The 21538-nt window shown below is 56.5% G+C and overlaps 1 protein-coding gene across 2 annotated transcripts in view; it reads left to right on the top strand.

Moving 5' to 3' along the window:
- The window catches only part of TMEM104 (transmembrane protein 104), a 56643-nt gene that overhangs the window by 6941 nt on the left and 28164 nt on the right, over nt 1-21538 (top strand). For both annotated transcript variants that reach the window (XM_061392900.1, XM_061392901.1), the window contains exons 3-8: nt 4766-4887; nt 7506-7587; nt 8204-8300; nt 9005-9082; nt 12735-12834; nt 13276-13384. In XM_061392900.1, coding sequence (XP_061248884.1) covers nt 4766-4887; nt 7506-7587; nt 8204-8300; nt 9005-9082; nt 12735-12834; nt 13276-13384 — 588 coding nt within the window. The remainder of the gene's footprint in view (nt 1-4765; nt 4888-7505; nt 7588-8203; nt 8301-9004; nt 9083-12734; nt 12835-13275; nt 13385-21538) is intronic.

The following is a 21538-nucleotide window of genomic DNA, read 5'->3' as shown; positions in this document are numbered from 1 at the left end:
TCTTAAGTTCTATCATGAGAACCATCACCAGAGCCATTTTCCATAAAGAAATAAAGTTCTGCTCTTCATAAGTGTTACGACTTATAAAAGTGATATTCAGGGGACATCCCTGGTGGTCCAGTGGTTAAGACTCCATGCTTCCGCTGCAGGGGTCACAGGTTCGATCCCTGATTGGGGAATTAGAAGTGGCACAATCCACCTGCCAGTGTAGGAGATGCCAGAGATGCGAGTTCAATCCCTGGGTCTGGAACCCTTGGAGAATGAAATGACAAGCCACTCCAGTATTCTTGCCTGGTAAATACCATGGACAGAGGAGCCTGGCAGGCTATAGTCCATGGGTCGCAAAGAGTCAGACACGACTGAGTGTGCACAAACGCATGTACTGTGCTGCAGTGTGGCAAAAAAAGTGCGACATTCGAGGAATGAAGCTGCTGGAAGACCAGACGCTAGGTCCTCACCCGGGCCTGGTCTCTCAGTGCCCTGCATAGACTCCTGCAGTGGCATCGGACTCCCTGTCCCGTGCACCAGGGCCAGGGAGTCTTGTCTGCAGCCTTGCTGGCCGTGCTCCAGCCACACTGGCCTCAGACCTCCCGGAACACCCCTCCGCTTCTCCCACCTTCGGCCTTCATCCCTGCCAGTCTCTTCCCTGGCCCTTTGCCTGGATGGCTCCCGCTCAGCCTTCAGGTCCTGGCTGGAATGTCACCACAAGGCCGCCCTCTCCCGGAAATGCTGCCCCATTATTCTTTGTCACTGAGCCCTGGTTCTTTCCTTCCAAACACTTCTCCAAAGTGGTGACCGTTGTTTGTTTTCTTGTCTGTGTCCTCTTGCCTGTCTTGCTCCCTGTCGTCCCCCAGGTTCTGAGCACAGGGCTAGGATCACTGGACACTCTCAGTAGCTATTGAGTAAGTGAGCAAACGAGCAGACCTGGGCGAGCTCACTGACCCACACCCACCCCCGCCCACACCTGGAGGTACTCCCCTCCAAGTCCCGGTGATTCAAATTAACCCCAGCAAAAGTCAAAGTTGGGGTTTCCCAGCTGGCGTAGCAGTAAAAAATCCACTTAGTTTCGATCCGTGGGTCAGGAAGATTCCCCTGGAGTTGGAAGTGGCAACCCACTCCAGTATTCTTGCCTAGGAAATCCCATGGACAGAGGAGCCTGGCAGACAGCAGTTCATGGGGTTGCAAAAAGTCAGACATGCCTGAGTGACTAACACACACAAAGTCAAAGTGAGCCTAAGGACACTCACATCTTTGAAAAGTCAATTCAGAAGGTTAGCCGTCACCTTCACATTCATTCTTGCAACGTCTCCCTGGGCCAGGACTCTCAGCAGGGGAAGCACCTCGTGCTGGTCGTGTGATCCCATCGAGAGCCAGAGGAAGACAGCTCAACTTCTCTTGATCTTTCTGGGATCCGTCTAGGGATCGAAATGAGACTGGGACGTTTAACATGGGACTGGGATCTGCCTCCGGGATCAAAGTGAGACTGGGATGAAGACCGTCAGATTCACCGCAGAGGGAACTGAGCCGGAACCCCCGAGGGTTCCCGTCTCGAGGCCGTGTGCCAGGCACCCCGAGAAATGCAGAGAGACGCAGTGAGACAGAGCGAGCCTCAGACTTAGTAACGGGAAAGAGAAACACATCAACACCAGAAACCCCGACTAGGGCATCAGAAGTGCTCTCAATCCAGGGCTCTGAGACTGGGAGCAAGATGGACTTGGGAGGCTGGGACGGGCTTTGTAATGGGCGCGGCATTGGAGTGGGCACCACCTCCCCCCCCGCCCCGTCCCGTGGTGGGTGGGAGATGAGGGGCTGGGTGGGAGGCGCAGGAGCTCGGTGCCCTGGGCAGAGCTGTGTCCTCTCTAGAGGACGCCCTCCCGTTTGTCCAGCACTCCGACGGCCCATCAACCCCTACCCCGAGGCCGTGACCGACACTCCCTACTTCTCTTCTTCCTTTTAAATCCAACTGAGGCTCATCTGAGAGTGGGTCCTGATTTAGTGTTTCTGATTTAGAATGCAGCACACGGTTTAGTGGGGTGTAGGGAGATCAGTTAGGAACCTGCTGTTGTAGTTCAGGCCAGAAGTGATTCATTTGAGTTATAAAGAGAGCAGTACCCACTGCAGACTCTGTGCCACATGGTAGGTGCTTGTTGACTCTTTTATGGGTAGTTATGTGTGTGTGTTCAGCCCGACCTCCTAAGTGGGCCGCCCGCTCCCGCCTTCCCCAGCCAATCCTCTTTTAGTCAAGAAGTCACACCCTTGAGCATCCTACTCTCAGTTCATCCAGCCCCACGGAAGTCATTCGTGCTCTTGGAATCCAGTTTTTCCATCTGTTCTGTACACCTCGCCTAATGATGGAGGGAAGAGGGACGGTTCCAAAGAATTTTGCAAGTGCTTTTGTGAAGGCTTCTAGGAATAAAATCGCCAGCACTGAGATATGGAGGGAAAGGAGTTCTAGGGCTATTCTGGGGTGTTTAGGTGGAGGGGACTCGCAGGCAGAAAGGTTCGCACTAAGAGAAGCACCTTCCTCTTCTGTCCCCCGTGATAATTAAAGCCGTAGGCTCGAGTGACGCTGCTGAGGACGAGATACGCAGAGAGAAAGAGACTGCCAATGTCAGAACTGGAAGAGAGGTTAAAGACTAGCAGCCGTTGGGTTAGGAGGTCATTGGTGATTATATTTTTCTTTTTGGTTTGTTTTTTTGGTCCTTGGTGATTTTTTAAGAACGCAGTTTCAAGAGAGTTCTAGGGATGGAAACCACAAACTATGGGAAATGAAAGCAGACGATATAGCTGCTGCTGCTTTTTTTAATCTCATTTCTTGGCTGCGCTGGGTCTTCATTGCTGTGTGGGCTTTTCTCCAGTTTTGGGGAGCGGGGGCTACTCTAGTTGCTCAGGCTTCTCATTTCGGTGGTTAAGGAGGGGAGGGAGGAGGCACCGATTTTTGAGTTCGAAAGGGGCAAGGCTTGGGAAGTCCCTGGAGTTGCAGCTTCACTGCCGTAGGCCCAGGGGTCGCTCCCTGCTTGGGGAACTGAGATCCTGCAAGCTGCTCGGTACTGGGAGATGAGAAAGGGAGGGGTGAGGCTTGGGGAGTGTGCATCGGAGGGTCTCCGTTACCTCTGTAGCATCGCTAGAGGTACAGCCTTCACTTGAGAGAGACGGGTGCCCCAGGTCTGGGTTTTAGAGACTGAGGTTTGGAGCCTTTACGTGGGATGTGCTCGCAAGTCCACCACGAGGAGGAAAGAAAATCTGATGCCGCCAACCACAGTGGAAGGGACCCTCATCTGTCAGAGGACTCAGCGTTAGAATTGCTTTTTTAATTTTTAAAAAAGCTATTTATTATTTATTTGTTTGTTTGGCTGCACCGGATATTAGTTATGGCGTCCGGAATCTTGAGTTGCAGCCTTTGAACCTTAGTTGCAGCAGGTGGGAGCTAGTTCCCTGGCCAGGAATGCACTCTGGGCCCCTGCCTTGGGAATGAGGAGTCTTAGCGACTGGCCCACCAGGGAAGTGCCCTCATCGTGAGGATTTTTTTTTTAATTCCAGGAGCCTTTAGCAGCTTCATATTAGGGAACTGAGGAAGCGGATGCTGATTCATCTCCGAGGCCCGGGGTCAGAAAGGTTAGAACAGGGAAGATGTGGGGAGCTGGCGGGGTAGTGCCAGCTTTCAGGAACCAGCCGACTGTCAGTGAGGCCACGGCGGAGTGGGAGGCCTGGGGAGGGAGGGTGGGGACTGGGCAACACACGGAGCACAAAGGCAGATGGGTGAGGATGGACAGGGTGTGGGAGCCGAGGCTTCGGGTCAGAGAAAAGAATTTCATGGTGGAGATCTTGAAAAGGGAATCACTGGAATTAGCTGAGCTGGAGTCCAGTTGGTGTGAACTCAAGCTTCAAACCTGAAGTCAGTGACTCAGCAGTTCCACTGGGAGGTGGGTTGCCAGGGGTGACAGGAAGTTAGGAGTGGCTCCCGGTGAGTAGGGGGTTTCTTTGGGGGGTAATGAAATGGAATTAGATGGTGGTGCTGACTGCAGAACTTGTGAATATACTGAAAACCTGTGTACTTTAAACGGCTGAATTTTTATGGCACATGAATTAGTATATCTCAATTTTTTTTTTTTTTAAATTTTGGCCCTGCCACAAGGCTTGCAGGAGGATCTTAGTTCAACCAGGGATTGAACCTGAGTCCCAGCAGGGGAAGCACCGAGTCCTAACCGCTGGACTGCTGGGGAATTTCCTCTCAAATTTAAAAAACAAGGGCGGGCAAAGGGAACCAGCATGAATGTTGATGTCCCAAAGGGCAGTTGCAAGGATGGGTGGAGGAGGACTGGGTTGCATGCTCAGTGGCCTTGGAAAAGTAGGATTTTTTTGGAGGGTCAGCAGTGTGGGTTGGTTTTTGTGCCAGGTCACCCCAGACGTGCTGGCCCATCCTCGGGAAACCTGCAAGCCGGGTTGAGCAGATAGCTACCATCTAAGATGCAGCTCCAAACAATACGCACTGATGAAGTGATGGGGGTGATGACGCGAAAGAGGAGGGTAAAACCGAGCCCCAGAGACATTTTGAAAAGACGGATGGACCACGGGCTTTGGTCGCCCAGCGTCCAGCTGCAGATCCCGCCTCCCTGGAACCCGAGAGGAGCCCTGCCTTCTTACGTGCCCTCCTGGCTAAGGCCTCCTGGTCTCCACGGGTTTTGTCATCGCCACCCTTGGGGGCCATTGGGGGTGGTGAGGCTTGTCAATTTCTGGGCTCAGATGTTGACTCTCTCGGTTCCAGGTCGGACTGGTGTATATGTTCAACCTCATCGTGGGCACCGGTGCGCTCACCATGCCCAAGGCCTTTGCCACAGCCGGGTGGCTAGTCAGCCTGGTGCTGCTGGTATTCCTGGGCTTCATGAGGTAAGAGGCCATCCTGGAGTGGAGATGCTGTGGGTAAAACTGGGGCACCTCCCCGGGGAGCCCGAGCTCTCTCCATCCGTCTGACAGAGACATCTGGTAACAGGTTCGCAGAGCAAGGAGAGGAGGCCCAAAGGTCTTGGGGCGGGGGTGGTTCACGCTGATGGAGTAGTTGCCCACCCCCGATCACTGGAAAGTTAAGACCTCCAGGGACTTCCCTTGCAGTCCAGCGTGGTTAAGACTCTGAGATTCCACTGCAGGGGGAACAGGTTCCATCCCTGGTCAGGGAACTAAGATCCCACATACCCCGAGGCACAGCAAGACATTAGCAGAATTAAAAAAAACAGGCGAAGACCTCCAGTTAGGCTCCAGGATGTCTCATGTGGGGCTCACGTGTTTCTTCCCCGGCTGGCTTTCCTCCTCTGCCGTGCCGATAATTTCTGAATGTGACCATCAATGTTCGTTCCCTGAGAAATTCCCACCCAGCCACAGAAGAGATGCCGACTATCGTTTCAGGTGATCCAGGCAATCAGCCTGGAATTTAGAGTTTGTTTAAGGTAGTTTCACCGAGCAGCGATAAGCAGGCAGGTGCAGTCATATTCAGGTGTTAATCTCACGTGGCTTCGTGCCCAGCAGCAAACAGGAGGCCCAGCCCTCGGGGCGCCCGCACCGTGAGCAGGTGTGCGTGGTTCACCCGGGATGCGGCAGCTGCTGCGTCTACGGGCCACTCCTCGGGGAACTCACAGGCGGGGCCCCAGGCCAGAGAGGGATTTTGTTGTTCTTGTTTAGTCACTAAACAAGAAGTCACTTGTGTAGTTGCTCTTTTGCAACCCCATGGGCTGTAGCCCGCCAGGCTTCCCTGTCTGTGCAATTTTCCAGGCAAGAATACTGGAGGAGCTTGCCATTTCCTCCTCCAGGGCCTCTTCCTGACCCAGGGATTGACTCCACGTCTCCTGCCCTGGCAGGCGGATTCTTGACCACTGAGCCACCCAGGAATCCCCACAGAATTTAGTAGCTGAAGTCAACTAAGACCTAGAGGAGGCTGCACGGGGTGGGAAAATGTCCCTGTTTTCCTCTTTCTTCCCGTGTTTTCCTCTCGGGGGGTTGTATGTGGCCTCAAGGTGCTGTGGGCTCATTATGTCCTGCAAGCTCTGTGGCCAGGAGCCCTAGACGTCCTTGTCCTCCTGTGACTCCACTGTCCCCTTCAAAGGACCTTCAGCGCAGGCAGCCGTCTGAAAGGGAAGTGGTTATTGGGGGCACCCAGGCAGGGGCCGCCACGCCCCTCCAACCCATTATATTTCGGCATGATCCATGAGCTGGCTTAGCGCAGCCACAAGAGCCTCTTTATGCCTTAATTAAGATGGATTTTAGTTTTACTTCCCCAAAGAAGAGGCAATGGAAAGCCCTTAAAATGGTCACTTAGGCAAGATAATGAGAAGCCTTTCTAGGAGGAGCTGCGGTGGCTGGAGTTTCAGGGCTGGCTGCCCCACCCCCACTGGGTGTGGGTTAACTCCTGGGCAACCACACCCCGCCCCTGTGCCCACCGCCTGACTGCCAGCCTGCGGCAGGTGCCAGCACCCGAGGTGAGCCAGGGGGGCCTGCGGCAAGCCCGCCTGCCCAGCAGCTTCAAGAAAGAGGGAGGTGCATGTTCCTGAATGTTCCACCCGCTCCGTTTCAGCAGGGGTGGGGTCACTCAGGTTTTAGCAGCAGGAACCCGGCCCTGCCCCGTAACGTCTGCTCATAGAGCATTCTTGCTGTCACCCCGGTCTCTCCGGTTTCCTTAAAAAAAGTAGATTCTCTTCGCTCTAGTCTCACTTCTCACAAAGGTCCGACGCCACCTCCCAATCTCTGTTTTGATTCGGGCCAGATTATTAGGCTGTTAAAATATTAACATATTTTTGTCTGTTTATATGTTTTAATTTATCAGTTAAATATGTTGATTTATTGTATTCTTTTTTCATTTACTTTAATAGCTAACATTAAAATAACAATTATTTTAATATAGCCATCTTATTAGGAAAGTAATTAAAAGTACCCCCCCCACGAAGCAAAATGGGGAGGGTGGTGATTCCAGAGCCAAGCACCCTTTCAGTTGTCCACACCCGTGCTCCGTTCATCAGCATGTTGGCCGCTTGCCCAGCGAGGAGAAGTGAGAGCTGCCCGCCGCCCTTCCCTGAAGCCCCGGGCGGCCCCCTTGTGGACCAGCCGCCTCCTCCCAGTGTAGAGTCTCATCTGCTGTCGCTCTACCCCCATCTCTCCCACCTCTGCCCCCAGCAGGCCCCTCCTGGGGTGCTTTATCACCTTGCCCCCGAGTCACCTCTCCCCCAAGGTCACACGCTGTCCTTCCCATCAGCTTGATTCACACCCTGGTCTCCTGTGCACTGAAATACGTTCTAAATATAAGCAGACATCAGGGCGAGCCCGCGAGGCACCGTGGAGGCACGCACCCCTTCTTACAGGGTCAAACCCATCCTGGAACTTGGGGTTCCTTCATCAGCAGAGAGAATGCTTTGGGCTGGCTGGTTGGTCGGGTCCGGTTTTCAACGACTTTTCCTTTTATTTTGTATCTCCTCCAACCTCCTCCCTGCCTTTGGCGATTAACCCATGGCCTTTGCCTGCAGCTTCGTGACGACTACCTTTGTGGTGGAGGCCATGGGGGCAGCCAACGCGCAGCTCCGCTGGAAGAGGATGGAAACCCGCCAGGTGTGTGGGCCACCCCGGGCTCCGTCACAGGGCCGCCGAGTGCAGAGAGTGGGCCAGGGCTCTCCCCGCACCCCACTCCTGACCGTGGGCAGCTCTGGGACCCGGAAACGTTAAAGAGAGTTACTCACTCAGTCGTGTCCGACTCTGCGACCCCATGGACTACAGCCCACCAGGCTCCTCTGTCCAAGGAATTCTCTAGGCAAGAATTCTGAAAGGGGTTGCCATTTCCTTCTCCAGAACCTGGACCCCCTCTGGACCTTAGCGAGGAGCTGAAGTTCGCAGCCATGTCAGCTTCCAGAATATGCACAGCCTCTGCTGTTGCTCCCTCCTCCCCCGGTGCTCCCTGGCATCCCCTCCTTGCTCCCTGCTCCCCTGGTGCTCTTCGGCATTCCCTCCTTGCTCCCTTCTCGCTCTGACCTGGGAAACTTCATCCCAGGACCCATGCTGCACCTCTCTCTCTGAGCACCTCTGACCCTCTGATGGGACAGCCTGGAAATATGGAAAGCCCACTGCTCAGATACCTTCTAGGAAGAGAGAACAGAGCAAGCAGGTTCTCCCTTGGGTGTCCCCTTTTCTTTCCTGTCTTCCTCACCCTCTGCATCCCGCCCCCTCCCAGGAGGAGGAAGACGACGACTCCTCCTCGGCCTCTGACAGTGATGTTCTCGCCCAGGACACCTACGAGCGGGCAGAGAAGCGGCCCATCCTGTCTGTGCGTAAGTCTTGGGGTTCTGGGCTGGGCTGCACTCCCCTCTGGTCCACGGGGTTCCCCTTCCTTATGGAGATGGCTCAGGGTGGGGGCGGGGGTTCTCCCTGCAGAGACCCTCTGAGAGCACTTCCCATCTGAGGGCTGATCCCAGGAAGGCAGCAGGGAACATACAGCGGAGCCGGGCCAGGATCCCCGCTACTGGATCTGCCGCCAACTGTTACCTGCGGCTTGGGGAGGGCCCTTGACCTCGGCCCCTGGAAGCCCGAGTCCGTGTCTGGTCTCTAACTCCCCTCCTTCCCGGCCCCCGGGACAGACACACACCCAGAGCCCAGCTGAGCCAGGGAGGCATCCCCGCCTTCCCACTCACCCCACAGTGAGCATCCCTGGCTCCCTTTCTATAGACATTTTCTCTTTTCCTTTATTTATTTATTTTTTGGCTACACTTGGAGGCACGTGGGATCTTCGTTTCCCAACCAGGGATCAAACCTGTGACCCCTGCGATGGAAGCTCAGAGTCCTGACCACCAGGGAGCCTCCTCTGTGGGTGTTTTTAAAAATGTTTCAAGCAGGAAACAGAAGGAAAAGTTTTCTTAAGAGTTTGAGCCCCTTGGGATTTCATTATTCTGGAGGATTCAGCGAACCCAGCACCCCTCCTAGGAGCTTGTCCTCATGGGAAAAAATAACACCCCCCTCTTTCCTCTTGGCTCCACAGAGAGACGCGGATCAAACCTTTTCGAGATCACAGACCGGGTGGAGATGGGACAGATGGCCTCCATGTTCTTCAATAAAGGTGAGGGTGCTTTCTCTGCGTGGGGAGTGGGCGGAGAAAGCTGGTGCCTTCCCGCGGGCCGGGGCACCCGGGTCGGGGGTTCCACCTCGCCTGGTGACGGGGCACGGGAGAGAGAGGAACAGATTCTTGGCCTGAGAAGCCACCTTGCTGGGAGGCCTGAAGCCCTTCAAGGTGTTCTCTTGGTTCCCTCCCTGTTCAGTGTATCAGGAGTAAAAAAGCAGCTAGTGGTAAAGGATCCGCCTGCCAATGCAGGAAACGTGGGTTCAATCCTTGGGTCGGGAAGATCCCCCAGAGAAGGAAGTAGCAACCCACTCCACTATTCTTGCTTGGAGAATCCCATGGAGAGAGGAGCCTGGTGGGCTACAGTCCATGGGGTTGCAAAGAGTCAGACACTAAAAACAATTTAGCAACTAGGGGGAGCTTCCCTTGTGGCTCAGCTGGTAAAGAATTCGCCTGTAATGCAGGAGACCCCGGTTCAATTCCTGGGTCAGGAAGATCCCCTGGAGAAGGGATAGGCTACCCACTCCAGTATTCTGGCCTGGAGAATTCCATGGACTGTATAGTCCATGGGGTCACAAAGAGTCGGACACAACTGAGCGTCTTTGACTTTCACTACCAACTATGGCTCATAGAGTTTGGGTCCCAAACAGCTTTCCAGTGGAGGCGGCTGGTGGTTCTCTGCTTCTTTCTTGATTGCCTGTGCCTTGTCTCTTTTCTTCTGGACTCTTGTGTCTAGGACAGCTCAGAGCACCCCCCTGCAGTGACGGCAGGGTGGTGTGTGGCTGTGTGTGGAGAGGGTGCCTTCACAGTGGCCAGCAGAGGGCGCCAGGAGCCTGTGCTCGGGGCTGCCGTCTGGACTCTGCAGGCTGATCGTGACCTCCTGGCGTGCTCCACCTGCTGCCCGGTGGGATCGCAAGGACAGCAGCCAGCTCAGATGCTGCCGTCCGTGTCGGTTGTTCCGGCAACAACATCTTAGGCCTCCATTCCAAATCTTGTTCTTCTGGGAGATGATCTGTTAAAGGGTTTAGTTTTTGTAATGCCCGAACCTTCACAGAGAGTCGGACACATTTCGGGAAATGCTTGACCTTGCAGTTACCTTGGGAGATTTTTCTGCCCTTTCGTCCAAGCCCCGCTCTGTGCAGAGGGGAGCGTCTCCACCGGCTCTTTCCGGTCTTGAATGTGGCTGTGCTGAGCTGGAGCTGAGGCAGGGACTGTGGAAACTAGAATCTTCTTGGCTGTTTCTTAGGACATCAAGCATCCACTTATCACTGTGGTGGGATGTGACGGGCGATGGTGATCGAGGTCACCCCAGAGCCTGCCTCCACCCTTCCCCACCGGACCAGCCTCAGCAAGAACTCTCGGAACTCATCAGAACGAGACGGCTGTGTCTGGGCCCTCTGTGCTCTGCTTTCGTCCTGCCTCTCTTTCCCTGTCTCATTATAAGAGACTGCCACTGCACAGCCTCCTGCCAAACGCAAGCTTCTGAAACAGAATGCACATCGAAGCGAGGGCATACACCTCTTAAACCTCCTTCCTAACCTTCGTGATTTACGGTCCGCTCTGATTTCTTTATAAGAATTCTAGGAACTTGAAGTTTCAGGTTTTTTTATATCGTTGCGTGTGTGTGCCCCACAGCCTAGACTTGTAGGTTACCCGAAACTGATAGAAAATGAACATACTCGTTCGAGAGCAGCTCAGATGTGCAGGACTCCCTCCCCTCGTCTGCTCCGGGGTTTCTCCAGCTTGGCCCTTCTTCACCGTGTGGCCTGCCCTGCGTGTTGTAGGACTTTGAGTAGCACCCTTGACTTGTCCCCACTAGCGGTCAGTAGTACTTGCCCAGTCCTGACAATCAAAAACGTCCTCAGACTTTGCCAAATGTCCCCAGCAGGAGGTGGGGGCACAGTCGCCACCCCCTTCCCCAAACTGGAACCACTGCTCAACTCAATCCTAATTCACCTATCGTCCCCTTACTTTTGGAAGGGCTGCCACCCTCCACACAAGGCTCCCTGGGGTCCAGACTCAGTCCTGTAGTTAGAAATGCCAGGCCTGGCCGCTGCGGTCTTCAAGGAAGTGCATGGATCTTCCTACCTTGTGTCTGGTAATGAAATTGATTGATCAGGGAGGGCCAGTGGCAGTTTATAAACAGCTGACAGGAGTGCAGTGCGGGTGGAGGAAAGGCAGGGAGCGGGGAGGGGCGGTGACCCCCACCCCCCACAGGACTTGAGGGGGAGCCGGACTCAGAGCCCGGGTGAGCAGTGGTGACCACCCCCAGGGGCCGCCGAGCTTGGCCGTTGGTGCTCTCTGAAGCCCTCCAGGGTTCTTCCAAGAACAGTGTCTTCTGAGTCTTTCCCTCCCTAGACTCCTAGGAGCAGAGATAATCTCAAATAGCCCAGGAGGAACTTGTCCCTGACTTTCCCCTCCCACCGCCCCTGGGGACCCAGAGGCTCTTTGGAGCCAGCAGGATTAGAAGGGAACTGTCACTTCATTTTTCTTTCTGTTCTCAGCAACACCAGCAGCTTGAGATCAGTGACACCGAAAACAAGCCATCAGTTTGAACAGGAGTTTGAGGCTGGCTGTCTGGGGCCGTGACCCTGAGGTCATAGGGCTCAGATGCTTTTTTAAAGCACTTTTACACCTGGCCCTTAGACCCAGAGTCACGTGTGGAATTTAACCCGGGCTGAATTCTTCTCACTGGACAGGATTAGAGGCGCTCAGGGACTTGCCAGGGTCGGGAAATGAGGCTGCAAGATCATGACCAGAGCCAAGCTCCCAGGTCCTAGTCCAGGCCCCTCCCTGGGGGAGAGAGCCAAGGTTGGCCTCTGCAGAGGGACCCTCCTCATCAGCATGCTCCCCGCAGGTGATTCTAGTAAGAAGGAAAGTGAGCCGCTCCCTGCCCCGAGCATACCAGGCCAGCCTCGCCCATGGGTGCTTGGTGATGGGCCACATTCAGGAGGAAGCACTCAGTGTTTGGGAATCCAGGGCTTTTTACTCTCTTGTTTTTAGCTTCCAGGCTTCCCTGGTGGCTCAGCTGGTAAAGAATCCGCCTGCAATGCGGGAGACCTGGGTTCGATCCCTGGGTTGGGAAGATCCCCTGGAGAAGGGAATGGCTACCCACTCCAGTATTCCAGCCTGGAGAATCCCATGGACTGTATAGTCCACAGGGTCATAAAGAGTCAGACACGACTGAGTGACTTTCAGCTTCTGGGGCTGGGCCCCTCCCTGTTATCTTCTTGCTTTTCAGTCCCTCAGTCTTCTCTCTTGGAGCCCTGCATGTGGCTGCAAAGGAGCCCCGGCCCAGGCCTGCCCGGGGGTTCAGGCCCCTGCCTCGGGCCATGCCCCCTCCTCCCCGCCCGCCCTCACCGGGCAGCCTGTCCCGAGCGCAGACGCCTCCGGGTCCTCCGCGGCCGGTGTGTGCCCCACGCTCGCTCTGCAGCCGGTCTGGGTTCAGAACCTCTGATCCAGCCTGGCCCCCCCAACCCTCAGGTGACAGTCACGAGCAGACGCATCCCCTGCCAGCATCACAGTGTAGGCAGCCAGAATGAGAGGCAGGGCTTGGGGGAGGCCTTCCCCACGCCGCTCGGAGAGCGAGCCGCCGTCGTGAGAAAAGCAGGCAGGCGGCTGGCTCCCTGACCGACGGCTCTGTTGCTTCCAGTGGGGGTCAATCTGTTCTACTTCTGCATCATCATCTACCTGTACGGGGACCTGGCTATCTACGCCGCAGCCGTGCCCTTCTCCCTCATGCAGGTGACCTGGTGAGTGTTCCCTCCCTGCCAGCTGCAGCCAGGCGGGCTCCCTCAGGCAGTCAGGATGGTGTTTTCTCGGGGCGGAAGCCCAGCACTGAGCGACTCCATCAGCGTCCCCAGCAGGTCGGTGTCCAAGGCCCTTCTCTGCACGTGCCCCGGCCAGCCGTGCGTCCTGGCCTGCGGAGACACTGTCCCTCCCCAGCCCCGTTGGGAAGGGGACCGGGCTTCCCACCGGGGACTCCCGAGTGGCCGAGAAACGGTGCAGCGGAATTAGGGGATGGTGCCTGCCCCCAGAAACGGGAAAGCCTGCAGGGTCAGATCGTGGGACCCAAAGCTGCAGTGCGGGGCAGGACCTGGGGGTCGGCGAGTGCCCGCAGTTGACAAAGGCGGGTTCTGTCGGCTTCCGGCCAAGCAGGGAGGCCCACACAGAGCCACCATTCTCTTCATCAGCAGCGCCCTGGGCAACGACTCGTGCGGCGTGGAGTCCGACAGCAAGTACAACGACACGGACCCGTGCTGGGGGCCTCTGCGCCGCGTGGACGCCTACCGCATCTACCTGGTGAGTGGCTGGCCAGGGGGGACCCGGGCCTGTGAGTCGCCTTCACTCTTGGCTGGAGCTCTCCCCAGAGAGGAGCATTGACACAGCTCCACACCCTGGCTGGTTCCCGGCTCTTGGTCCTGGTCGGAAGGTGGATCGTGTCACTACAGCGCCAGCCTCAGAGTGTCCAGGCCACCAGGCCTCTGTCGTATGTGGTCTGGAGTTGGCATTCAAGTCAGTGCCAGCTCCAGGGTGACGAACGCTCATAAACTTAGCTCAGGGTTTCAGGGCACCCTCAGCAAAGCCCCGTTAAGAGGCCCCGGGCTGGTTTTCTGGAAGCTTTTCCTGTTTTGACCTTCCACCCCCCCAACCCACGAGCATGTGAGTGGATCCCAGGATTCCTGCTGGGCAGGTGGGGCTGAGCTGTCTTATGGAGACCCTGATTACGGGCAGCTTCGCACACGAGGAGGGATCAGCCCCGCTTGCTCTCTGTCTCCCCTGCTCCCTGTAGACAAGGGAAGATGAATCTCCAGGCTCCGTCAGTCTTGATTGCTTTGTGCCATTGCGGAGAGGTTGGGGGTTGGAGAGGGGTGGAGCTGAGTGACACGCCCCATGAGTCTCGGGTAATAAACCAGAGGCGGGTATCTGTCTCTGCCTGGTTTGCAGGCGGGACTCAGAACTGGTTCCCTCTTGCGTGTGCAGCGTCTGTTAAGACTCTCCGATTCCTCTTGGTGCTCCTCAGCCCTGACACAGATTTAGGGGCGTTAGGTGACACACAGCTTGACACGTGGCCGCCTGGCTGAGGGGGAGCGTGAGGCAGAGCTGCGAGAGAGGCAGGGGGCCGGCCCCTTAATTGTCTGCATCCTGCCAGCTGTTCCGCAGCTCTGCTGAGGCTGTGCTGTTCAGCTCTGAATTCGGCTAACCCCCAGGACTGGTTCCACCTTCCTAGCCCCACCCTCTAGACCTGCCCCCAGGGTAGTCCTGTGGTCCGGGAGACACTCATTTTCCTCTGTTTCTGGAACAGTCTGACTGACTGCTTCAGCCAGGAGTCTGTCTTCTCGGAGAACTATATCTCACCCGAGGTCCAGTGGGACCTGGGTGGCAGGTTTTCCCAGCCGCACCCCCACCTCCATTCGCCAGCCTTGGGGGCAGGCAGAGGACTCCACAGGGCCCCCAGAAGACTGGAGGCCTGTTAGCCTCTTAGCATCTCAACAAACCATGATTGATAGAATAAGCAAAAGCGTCGGTGAGTGTGAGGACCCATCTGGATCTCTGACCGACGTTGCAGAAAGAGGAGGTTGAGGAAAGGGTCGGAGAGGCTCAGCACAGACCTGGGGGCAGGTCCAAGACTGAGGGTCAGCGGGGGAGCCCCTCAGGTGGGTCCTTCTCTGGTGGGGCTGTTGGAGGCTGTGCAGGGTCTATCCAGCACGTCCCCCCGCCCATCCGCAAAACAGACGTGGAGCGTGGGGAGTGCCGGCTGCTGCCACGGGCCCGGTGAATTATTTAGCACCATTATTATTGCCTTATTAAGTCGTTCTTTCTCTTAGTCCTGTAAACCTTCCACATGATGGAAGCCTCCCTTCCTGAATCTCAATAACTCTCTGGGCAAACAGAAGGAACCCTTCAGGGAAACAGACAGGCATTAATTACAGCCTTCATCTCCCAGATATTACACTTATAACTCATGACGCTAATTGCCACCAGGCCCCCACAATCCACACAACACAGGCTGGGACGGCGGGGGGGCGAGGCTGAGCAGAACCAGAGCCCTTCCCCTGCGGGGTGTTGACACCCTCCCATCTCCCCCAGCCACTGCCGCTGGGGGCTTCTGTTCGCTCAGGTTTTCAGTTCAGACTCGCTCTTCTGCCTGGTTTGGAGAAACTCCAAGCAGGCGGACTTCGGCGCTGTCTCAGAAGTTATTTCACAACTTCGCGTGTGGCTCCCGGGGTCCACAGCCTCCGCAGCACTGAGCCTTCTGACCCTAAACACTGGGGGCTCCGTCCCCGTGCCGGCCGCCCCCTGTTAGTGCGTCGGAAGCGGCCCAGTGACTGGAGGACGAGGTCAGCCGACCTGGGCTTCCTTCCTCGGTCCTGGGTGCTCTGTGCTAACCGCGCCTTCCCTCCCAAGTCTGGCCTGAAGGGCTCACCCCTGTGTCCTTGCTCCATCAGGTGGGCCCTTAGGTCGTGGGAGACGAGGGGCATCCTTTTCCCTCGCCTTCCCGCCCCCCACCCACCACCGCAGTCATTCATGTTTGGAAGATTGTCCCTCCAGGCTCGAGATTCCCGCCACAGCTCGCTCTTTCTTTCCTTTCTTAAATATTTATTTGGCTACAGTGGGTCCCAGTTGGAGCATGCGGGTTCCTTTTAGTAACAGCATGTGTACTCTCAGATGCGGCAGGTGGGATCTAGTCCCCTGACCAGGGATGGAACCCAGGCCGCCTGCATTGGAAGTGCGGAGTCTTGGTCACTGAACCACCAGGGAAGCCCCACCCCTGCCCCTGTGGTGGTTCTCTCTGCCGGCTGTTCTGCTGCCACGTTGAGCAAGACAGCAGGTGGGTTTAAGGTCCCTTTCCCACTCCAGACACAGTCACTTCTTTGTCTCAGGGAAACCGTGCGTCTGCCCGGCCTGCCTGTTTCAAAGGATCTCTGATAGCCACTTTTTGTCTTTTCCAGGCCAGTATAGTCTGGCTTCTACTTTATGATTTAGCTTTTAGAAAGTCCTTGGAAATCATCTCTTCTGTGCCTCCCCGGGAATGCTGCTGAGATGCACACACAGGATGAGAACACTTAGGATATTAACTGCCTTCGGAGGCCAGCCCGTGTGTGCATCGTGAGTGCTTGTGAGAAGGGAGCTTCCTCTGCCTGCAGCCACCAGTGGCCTCCCCGAAGCCCTTGACCTTAACGAACGGAAAATTCCTCCTCCCCTCCCTTGGCCCGCGAGCTCCATCCACATCCTGTGATTCCAGTGCAGCTGATCTGAGTCAGTTTCTCCGTCTCCTCCCTCCTTGGAGTAGCCACAGGGTGCTGTAAAGTCGGGGGTGGTCCCGCAAGTCACTTGTGCCCCCCAGGCATCCCAGCAAGATGCCACAGCTGGGGCCAGAGGTGACCTGGGCCCCATCTGGAGGGCCCACTCGAGTTAACATCCGGATCTGATCCTCAGATCCCCGCCTCATCCCCAGTCCCACCACCCCACCCCACCCCGCTCCTCTGAAGGATCAAATGGGAAAGTGTTGATGCCCCAGCGCTTTCAAACCCGAAACCTTGCCTGCAGGCTGGGGAGCATCCTGGGATTCTTTCTGCTCAGTGTCTCCGACTTGGGTAGGAAACAAAGTCAGGATTTAGCATTTCATTCTCCTGCACGGTGAGGGGGAGTCAGGGGCCACTGTTGAATGACAGGGTCGTATGGAAATGAGTCCCATTCAGGAATCAGACTGTCCCGAGTGTCTTGGAAGCAGGACGGACGTGTGTTGCTTGTCCCCTCGAGTCAAGGGCACTGCCTGGCTGTCTTGTCCTTGTTCCTGCGGTCCTGTCCAGCCTCACTTGCACCCCACGCCCTGGGCCCCATCGGCGTCAGCTCCTCGAGAGTGTCAGAGGGCAGTCCTGGGGGGGCAGTGGGACTCCCCGAGCGCTGAGGGCTCCTAGCCAGCTGTAGGAGCAACCTCCACTGCTCACAAGTGGATCAATGCTGCTGGGGTACCGGCCGCCCAGCAGGCCAGGTCGGGCGGAACCGGGCACGCAGATGGCAGAGCGGAGCTCATCCTGGCTGGAGACCCGGCCACAAACTGGTAGCATCGGGCGGGGGGCCCCTTGCGGGCCGCTTTGGACCAGGACAAGGTCACCCTGGCTTGCCTTGAACGCAGGAGCTGGGAGATCCACCTCGAGGGTCCGGGTGACCTGGGAGGGTAGTGCACCCACCCTCTGCCAGACAGAGGGGCCTCTCCCGCCAGACACCCCTTGAAGAAGCAGGGTGTGTGTTGGGGTCTGCAGGGGGATGGGGGGTTCTGCCTGCTGGACTCTTCTTCCTAAAGGAGCTGCTGCTGCTGCTAAGTCGCTTCAGTCGTATCCGACTCTGTGACCCCACAGACGGCAGCCCACCAGGCTCCCCCGTCCCTGGGATTCTCCAGGCAAGAACACTGGAGTGGGTTGCCATTTCCTTCTCCAGTGCATGAAAGTGAAAAGTGAAAGTGAAGTCGCTCAGTCGTGCCCGACTCTTAGTGACCCCATGGACTGCAGCCCACCAGGCTCCTCCGCCCATGGGATTCTCCAGGCAAGAGTACTGGAGTGGGGTGCCATTGTACCCCATCTCCTCCTGAAGGAGCAGGTCAGTCTGATTCGGACTCAGATTAGCGCTGAAGGTCCTTCTGGGCCTGAGCTCAGGCAGAGATGAGGGCGCAGATACGAAGGGACCCGCTGACCAGTCCTGGAGCCTAATGTTTGCAGAGGTCAGGGCGTGGCTGCCCAGGATGGGGCCTGCTTGGTGATCCATGTTGGCACGTCCCGCCGTCCGCCTGACAGACCCACCATCTTCCTGCTGCCCCTCAGTCCTTGGTGGCCAGGAGGGCTTCTCCCGTTCTCGTGAATAGCTGGAGCTCCGCACATCTGCCCAAGGACGTCTCCCCTCCCTGCCACAGCCTCTCGCTCTGTTATTTCAGCAGCGGCCCGGATGCCCTGGGGCTGTGGCATCTGCTAATAAATGGGTCACCGCTGTCAACCCTTGCACGTTTATTCTCACCGGTTCTGGGGCAGGAGGTGGCCCAGAGGCTCTGGGACCAGCAAGGAGGGAAAGTCAGGGTGAGACGACAAGTTTCAGCGGCAGCAGTGACTTTATAGGACCTGGGGATTCTCGGGAACCATCCCAGGAGACCAGCCTGCACCCCCAGAGCACAACTCCAACGAAGACAGCATGAGCACTGTGCCCAGATTTGCACAGGGTGGGGGACCCAGAAGGAAGCAGGAGCCATCGAGACCAGAGGCGTGGCCCCGGAGGGCGAGCACCATGCTGGCAGGATGAGCCGTCTCCAGGGAGGAGTCAGGGGTTGGCTCCATCCACAAATTCAGAGCTGAGCCCTCAGCACAGTAAACAGCCTGGTAGTCCCTTGTTTGGGGACATCACCCTGTCTGAGTCCCATGGGTCGGGACTCAGCCCAACACCAAACCAGAACAAGCTGGGCGAGGTTCCTGGCCACCTGGGGCAAGGAGGGGGTTGCCGATGGGGCCTCACAGGGTCTGGGACATCCAGGCGCCTCCCTTGTAGGAGGGGGACTGTTTGGGGACCTGCCTAGGCTACCAGGGACGCTGTCTTCTTTCTCTTCCTTTTCCTCTCCCAGTGTCTGCGCCTCATCCCGTTCTGGAGGCTCCAGGAAGGTCGGTTTGTTTCGTTCTAATTTTTGTGGCTGCATCTGGTCCTTTGCCTCCTGCAGTGCGTGGACTCTCTAGTTGTGGCGTGCGGGCTCAGTCACCCCGAGGCACCTGGGGCCTTAGTTCCCCGACCAGGGGTCACTCCTGTGTCCCCCGCATTGCAGGGTGGTTTCTTAATCATCGGACCACCGGGGACGTCCTGGAAGTCTGGTTTTGTTGCACCTCACCTGTCCCTCCCCTTTCGCCAGTCATGCTGGGCAACCCCCTGAAGGTGTGGCCCGTGGAGTAGCTCCCCCAACCCCAGGCTGGGCCCACCCTGAGTTGGTGGGGGTCTGTGGTCGTCCGCCGGCTCCTCTGGGCCCCCGGGAACACTTGTGCCCCAGGGTGTGGACCCCCCCCCAAGTGCCCAATCTCTGCTTCCAGCCTGCAATCCTGGGTCTCTAGGAAGAAAACATTTATGCCTCACACCCCAAGACCACGTGTATGCACTCCCCAGACAGACGCTGATGTTGAGCAAATTCTAACTTCAAACAGTGGCCAGCGCTCAGGTTGAAATGACTGACTTTAAAGGATTAGCTTGTCTCTTCTTTTTCAGGGAAATCGATAACACAGGGGCGGGCCTGCATTTTTCTCCCTTCCTTTTCCTGGGGAGCTGCCACTCCGGCTCAGCCGGGAGCGGAGCGGCCGCTGGTGTTTTGCTGTGCTTTCCTCCACCACGCCAGCCCCCGCCCTTTCTAAATGAAATTCAGATTACACTGTCACTCACTCCAACACTATGGCTTGTCTCTGGAGCTCCTGTCAGGGCACCCCCAGGGCCCGCAGCCGTCACCCCCCATTGGTGCCTGTGCCCAATGCCAGCCCAACGCTGCCCAGCGTTGCTCCAGACCAGCCCTCACCTTTCCGAGGAGACCTGGGTAGCGCCCCTCGCTGGACCACAGCGACCGCCCCCCGCCCCCGCCCCCTCGCTGGATCACAGTGATCCCCCACCCGCCCCCTCCCCAGCCCTAACCTGGTGCCCTGCGTTGTTTGGCCCCAGCTTCCTCCAGCGCAGTGAGAAGCTGCTTGTTTTTGTTCTTAATGCGGTTCTCGGGGACATGGGTTCTGTCCGCCGGCGTTAAGCTCGCCATCCATCACGCCCCACGTCCTGCCTCTGTGATGGCTGATGCCTGACCCGCCAGCTTAGAGGACGGAGCTGACTCCCCTGTGCCACCAGCTCCCAGCTCCCAGTAAAAACACCAAGTGGCGGGAGTCGGGATCACAGACAGTCCCCACCGCCCCCTCCCCCAGCCTCAGAAGCTGCTCCCCGGGTGAGCTGGGACCCTCTGCCTTCCTTCCATTCTGCTGGGCTAAGGGAGCTCAGTTCCAGCTCCCGAGACCCCCTTCTGACGACCGCTTCAGTGTCTCTCTGACCCTGTTGGAACGTCCCCCGCTCTGTCGCCTGGAAAGTAACCAGTGCGTCCTTACAAACAGGACTCGCCCTGGGCGCCGGCCGCTTATACCCCGGGCCTGTGGGGAGCTGTCGGTTTGGCTTGTCTGGTGTCTCGTCCTTTCTCCCTGCCCCTGGTTCCCCAGGCCCAGAGACGGGCACTGACAGGAAAGTCATCTGTGAGCCGCAGCTGGTCGCGGGCGCTGCCGGCAGACTCGGCTTCTAAGCAGCCCCATCGTATGAAAACCCCAACGTAAAAGACAAACTCCGAGGGGTAATTACTTGTTACAGAACAGTTTGTTATTTTACAGAAGGACTCACGGCAGGTTTCTCTTGAGTTCTTGGTTTCCCTAGTGTGTGTAAAACACTGTTCTGTGAAAATTAAGTATTTATAAATAGAACCTTTAGAAGCCCATCTCTTGGGTAAATTCTAGTATCCGCGTGTTCGTGTGTAAGTGGGAATCCAGAGCCGGGCTTGTATAGAAACAGGCCGATGTGGATTTGGCGTGGGCATCAGAGACAGACACACACACACACACACAGCCCCAAGCCAGGAAAGCTTCATGGAGCATATTAAGAATATATCCACGGCCCACGCTCAGGCACAGGCCAATTTGGTTGGGAAACTTCCAAGTAGGTCTCTGTGGGGAGTGTTCGTCCCCGCTGGGGACCTTCTGCACTGCGCTCTTCCTGGGCCATTTTTATCCACGCTTCACACTGATCTCAGGCACACCCTGAGTGCCAGGCTTCTCTATTTGTGCTCAGCGAGATCAGAGGGTAAGAAAGCTGGTTCTCCTTGCTTCACGAGCGCCTCGGGTGGGTCCTGGCCACTGACCCGTGTGTGTGTGTGGTGTGTTTTCAGGCAGTCGTCTCAAGAAGCTGCTCCAGGGGCTTCCCTGGTGGTCCAGTGGTTAGGACTCCAAGCTCCCGATGCAGGGGGCCAGGCTTCAGTCCCTGGTCAGGGAACTGGATCCTACGTGCATGCTGCACCTAAGAGTTCACATGTCACATTAGGGGCCAGCACAACCGAATTAATTCATTTTGAAAAAAAGAAGACGCCTCTCCGGGAAAGCTCCCAAAATCCTCCAGCTCTGGTCATCTCTGTATCCCCTCTGCTCCAAAACCTCCCATTTCTGGGCAAACAGCTTAAAAAAAAAAAAAAAAGACTCTGTATTCTTTAAGGAAATGCCCCAGCTGTCAATTTCAGATCTCTACTCTCCCTTGCTCTTTTTTTTTTTTTTTTGGCTTCATTTCCCAAAAAGTCTGGGAATGAACTGTGGTCAAGGAAGCATCGCAGCCTCTCAGGAGTTCTAAGGATAATATGAGTTGTTCTTAAATACTCTGTGCTAACTAGGATCAGAGCTGTATATGCTGAACCGTGTTCCTCCTCCT

This window comes from Bos javanicus, chromosome 19, assembly GCF_032452875.1.
Source record: "Bos javanicus breed banteng chromosome 19, ARS-OSU_banteng_1.0, whole genome shotgun sequence".
Taxonomy (NCBI): domain Eukaryota; kingdom Metazoa; phylum Chordata; class Mammalia; order Artiodactyla; family Bovidae; genus Bos; species Bos javanicus.
This window is presented reverse-complemented; position numbering and strand designations above follow the sequence as displayed.